This window comes from Arachis duranensis, chromosome 1 (genome assembly GCF_000817695.3).
Source record: "Arachis duranensis cultivar V14167 chromosome 1, aradu.V14167.gnm2.J7QH, whole genome shotgun sequence".
In the NCBI taxonomy this organism is placed as follows: domain Eukaryota; kingdom Viridiplantae; phylum Streptophyta; class Magnoliopsida; order Fabales; family Fabaceae; genus Arachis; species Arachis duranensis.
Genome location: NC_029772.3, coordinates 97403491 through 97409235, shown reverse-complemented (window position 1 = coordinate 97409235; position 5745 = coordinate 97403491). Strand labels below are relative to the sequence as shown.

The window sequence follows — 5745 nt, the reverse complement described above, 5'->3', positions numbered from 1 at the left end:
ACATACTATAAATTTTATAAAAAAAAAGATTTAAGTAGTAAATCAACTTTCAATAAATTACATATTATATATTATTATTTACGTACTAATCATTTTAAACTGAATTAATTTATATTCATAATTTCATATCAAATAATATTTATTTAAAATTATAATTTAAATTCCGTGCAAGGTATGGGCGTATGGGGAACGAAACTAGTTATTATAAAGTGACAATTCCATTTTCGCCCCTCTTTCTTACCGCTGTTCATGTACACAACTTTCCACTATTTTCATACACACAAGGTTCCACTAGAAGCAGTAACAGTTGTTATGGATGCTACTACTATAATAGTATAGTACTATTGCAACACAGTTTGTTAATTGCTTTCTTTCCTTCAAGGAAATTTTACGATGGGTTCCAACAACTTAATAACAAAGAATACCAATAAAGTAAATTGATAGAACCAATTAATAGTCTAACGATTATAAGACACTGATGTCTATTTTTCCTTCAAAAGTGTTATATTTATCTGAGTATGATGCATTCAAGTTGTTTCTCTTTTTGCCACCAAAGCAATAATGCATGCATGGTGGTTAATAAAGCATACAGTAGCATAGATAGCACTAGATGGTACTTAGTAACAACTAAGTAACATTAAGTTGGGCATAAATATTGTATTTGAATGACAAAAACATTTGGCCTTCTATGAGAGTGGCTCACAACCTTACCAAATGACTTAGTGGGACAGGTAACTCACAAGTAATATATAATTAAAGGCTAGATTAAGAGAAAAGAAGAAGAAGAAAAGTATATGCATCCACTACTGTGTGACAAGGTTAAGTATTCAAAATTAAATAAGCAATAAATGAAAGATGCCGCACATAGCTTGCTTAACCAGATGGAAATACTCAAAATAGGTGAGCTGTCAAGTCCTATTATGAAAAAGATAAAAAAAAAAAAAAACAAAAAAGATATGAATTAGAAAAAGAAAAAGCAATGTAACAGAGAGGGAGGAGGGTGATAGATAAGCCACTACTCCATCTAACATGGCTCTATATAGCTATAATTAACAACTCGCTTAGCTTCCCCATTCGTTCTGCATCTTTTTTAGCTCCTCTTTCAAGCTCCTCCTCATCAAATTAAATTTCCTGCATTTCAACCAACTGCAGTTGGATCATATTGAATTGAAGGTACTTCTCATGTCTCAAAGCGTTTAATTTCTAATTCAAGTTTTCAACGCCAATACACTTTCTATTTGTATTGTGATTCATTTTGCTAGAAATTCATGTGTAGTTATATTTACGTAAATTATAATTTAATTAAATATATTAAATCATCTAACAGTGATTAACTATTAATTTCATATGAAGACAAATACATGCGAGTCTACATTGTCTCAAATGTGAAAAGCTTATTATGAAATAGTATGGCAAAGTTAGATTAAGTGAATGCTTGTTTTTTTATGGTGGCGATATAGGAATAGAGAGATGGCAAGCGAAGCACCAAGTTGGGCTGATCAATGGGGTGCTGGTGGTATTGGTGCCATGGAAGATGATGCCACAACATTCCAAAAAGACACTGGAAAGAACAAGAAGTCTGGTTCTAAGGGTGGTTTTGGTAGAGTCAAAGCAACCGCTTCAAATTGTGTGAAATGGATGAAAAGCCTTTGCAAGAGAAAGAAAGCATCCAAGTAATGAGAGCACGCAACAACTAACTCCTCTCTCTATGCACTTCTAATTGGAGATATCAATTTTGTAATTTATTTCCAATCTTAATGAACTGAGTTTGCTTGAGAGTTAATAAAGCACGTTGCTTAGGAAGGAAGAATATAAATTAGTGGATCAGGATCTGCCTAACACTGCTTGCTTGATTACTTGATAAAACGCTCTTTAGGATAGTGTGGGTCAGTGTTTTGCTTAAGAATCCATGATTTATGATGCCGTAAAATGATGTGTCTCATGTTAAAACATCAACCTGAAAAAGCCTTTTCCCGAGCTACATGAATTCAAAATGTCATTGCTATCCATGCATTAGAATGCGACAACGTTTTATATTGTCTATTGTAGGTCTAACACATACCTACGTGAAACTAAAAACGTCATTGGTCATAGCCATGTATAAGAAATTAAGAATGCAACAAAATTTTACGTAAACTGCTACATAATACAATCTCCTTATTTTTCCGGTCTTGGGTCCAGCTACAATAAACATAGGCCGAGTTTTGTGAGCAATTTTGAAATAACCTACTAATGTTAAAACACATTAAGAAGCAGTTTGTTCCTTTTGGCTGAAATGATAAGAAATTGAGAAAACGTGATTTTATTTTATTTATTTATTTTATAAGTTACAGAAGACATGAAATATATACAAGCCAGTGAGTTGCTCCTCTCTACTTTTCAGTTTTCAAAGGAAAATAAGCATCAGAAAGCAAAGTAGTAGTGTCAAACTGTCAACCAAACCAGACAGATATTGGCTAAGAATCCTCTCGTGTTAAAAGGAAAACGAACCTAAACCATAAACATAACCTTATCAAGTTCACATTTCTGCCATTAATTATTTATATTATCTTTTTATTTTTTACAGTAATCAATCTAAAATGTGATAAGATTATGTTCTGTTTTTTTAATATGACTATGAACACGAGAAAATCCAAATATTCAAATGAAGTTAAATATCACTAGTTTTGGACTCTTAACAAGCAAAGATGAGAACAAACTGTAAGATCATAAATCTAACTTCATCCATTGAAGTTCAGACATTATAGATAGTTTAAATAACCAAAGTGCAGGATTATAGAGGAAAAGGGCATTAAACCATAGACAGGCAGAGAATTTACATCTTGCAGATATTTACAGAGGTTAAAATAAATTGGCCTAGTGAGATCCAAAGGTGTTCTCTCCACTGTAAGTCATGTAAAGAAAGCCATCATCATCCTTGTTTTCCTCATAAATAGCAGACATCAAGGCAGCTGCAGCAACAAGAGTATTAGTTATTAAGCACAATCAGTAGTGCAAAACTAACAATTCATCATTTGATGTGGCTACTTACCAGTTGGGGGTAGAGTATTATTGATGAAAACAAATATAGCCTTCTCTGCACTGAGCTTAATCCTTTTACGAACAACATAAACAAACTGACCAACAGTCAAATCAGCTGGAACTAGGTACCTAAATTGAGTATTATAATGAAACCAAGTTAGTATCCAATAATGCAAAGAATCATAACTCGATGCATTTTGGCCTATCAGTTTGTAAACACTGCAAATATCTAGAAGTAACGATGCAAATGTCGAGTTGTTTAAAAAATCATCATTTAAGAAAGGTGATTAGCACCTATAGCAATTGAGCTAACTAGTATGAACCAGAACATAAGTAAAGAAACATACTTCACACAAACATAAAGTACGTGCTTTGGGGATAAAGAGAAGCAGCTGAGTAGCTGACTACGGAAGAGTGGCACAACTTCTACAAACACATGATTGACACAACCTAATTTTTACAGAAAGTACTGCACATCCTAATAAAGGGATGATTCATTATTAATCTACACTTCTACTGAATGCTAGTGAAGTAGATATGTGCACTAACTACTTCCAGCACTTCCATCAACACCAACTCCACATGGTTGATCTGTTTCATATTCATCTACATTCACAGCCTGAATCTAATGTTACATTACTAAAACAAAAATATAGCCCCAAAATCTTCACAAAAAACACAGAGCAAAATATAATCATCAGACAACAAAAATAAATAAAAAGGAGAGATAGTATAAGTCACAAATGATTGAATCGCATACTTCTTCTTATCAATGTCAGGAATGTCACTTCTTTCGGCTTTCTCCACAATCACCTGCACAAAATTGTCCCATTTCACCATTTGATTAGGAGTGCTCCAAGAAAATACAAAATCAAGCAAATAGTCTATATGCAAACTATCTTACTGGAATTCTGTCAGGATACTTCTCTCTAATGCGGCCAGCTTCGGCCTGCCTTCTTTCTGATATTTCAAAAAAAAAAGTGAAATTATGAACCAATGAAATAACCATATTCATTATTCTATCCGAAAGAAAAAAAGAAGAAACCTAAAGATCCTTCTCAATTGACTCATATTAGTAACCGGTGTCAGACATCTCCAAAGAGAAAAATAATCTATTTCATATTCTACAATCCAAAAACTATTGACTTTGAATTTGATGAATAAAATAATTTCAGATCCAACAAAAAGCTCTTAATTTTCAATTAAAACAGCTATCACAATTCACAACTCTATTAGCCCAATGTTTAGCTGATAAATATTGCAGCTAAGCCAAAGTTTTCCAACGATGAACCACAATTTTTCACAAAGATCATAAACAGCACCAGAAACACTACTTCTGCAATACGTCACAGATAATGATAATTAATTTCTTTCTCCAAAAAAAAAAAATCGGAAAAGTACCTAATGGATGTTCGAGCTTGAAGGAACTTTTGGCCATGGTGAAATTGGAAGTGCGATCTGAAAAACAGCGAAAAAATCAGATGAGATGAGTTGAGAGAGCACGAAAGCGAAGAAGGAAGTGATGACACGTGTAATGTGTAAGGTTTGGGAAGAAGAAATTAACATACCAAAGAGGAAGAGATGGATTATTGAGGAATTTGATTGGGATTAAAAGGAAGGAAGCGAGATGCAGAAGAAAACTATTATGATTAATAATAAATAATAATAATCAATAATGGCGACTGAGTATGGTGTTTGTTTTGTTTTCGAGTGGAACACGGAAAAGAGAAAGGAACAGAAACAGAGCATAAGAAATAAGATAACCTCCTTATTTTATTATTATTTAATTTATTTATTTTTGAAACGGATTGGATCGCTTCTAAACCAAGTTAGTAACCTTAGCTGTGATTCTCTCTCTCTCTCTCTTTCTGTTGGGGTTAGGAATAACAGAACTTTTGAACACTATTGTATTGGGCTTTCAATCAACCTCTTTTTGGACTTTAGGATTTGGATTAGTTTTCCATGTCTCTGTTACCGAAGCCCAACATTATACCTAAATATTTGATGACCAAAAACAAGGTTATATATGCTTATGCACCCAGCAATTTATTAGCTTGTGACAAATTTTTAAATAAAATTTTAATAAATTATTTATTAATCTGTCAACGTGAGACCTAAAAAATATTGTGGAAAATCAAAAATAAAGTTATACCTAAATATTTGAATTTAAAATTAAATGGGAGTTCTGACAAAAAAAAGGTTGTTAAATAAATAAATAATTTAATTAGATATTTTTTAAAAGTTGTACAATATTTAATTTTTTATTATAATAATTAAAAAAATAAAATAAACACATGTAAAAATTATAAAAAGATTTAATATTTTTTTAAAATTAAATATACATTCAAAATACAAACTAAATAAAATTAAAGTTTAAATTTTAAATTTTAAATTTAAATTTTAAATTTTTATTTCAAATTTAATATATTTAACTATTAATAAATTACAATTTAAATATACATCCAAAAATCAAATTAATTAAAATTCAAAATTTTGATTCTAAAATTCTAAAATAAATCTTAAACTATCTCATTATTAATTAATACCATACAAAACCTTAAAAAAAGTATTTACCGCATATCATAATTATCAGAGGTGCACTTTTTCCTGAATATTTCTTTCTCCGATGAAATTTTCACCGTGTATATGATTGCTACCTTATTTTTTTTAATCACAAAATATAATTCTTCCATCTTTTTTCTGGTCATCTATTTTTATCTAATT

The 5745-nt window shown here is 31.1% G+C and overlaps 1 protein-coding gene across 1 annotated transcript; it reads right to left on the bottom strand.

The window, feature by feature from the left end:
• Positions 1-2688: 2688 nt before the first annotated feature.
• Positions 2689-4784, bottom strand: LOC107466653 (autophagy-related protein 8C). Its single transcript, XM_016085659.3, has 6 exons — positions 4590-4784; positions 4423-4479; positions 3926-3981; positions 3782-3834; positions 3032-3150; positions 2689-2951 (listed from the first exon to the last, which is right to left on the bottom strand). Exons 2-6 carry the CDS (start codon positions 4457-4459, stop codon positions 2857-2859), a joined length of 360 nt encoding a protein of 119 aa, XP_015941145.1. The 5' UTR covers positions 4460-4479; positions 4590-4784; the 3' UTR covers positions 2689-2856.
• Positions 4785-5745: the final 961 nt, after the last annotated feature.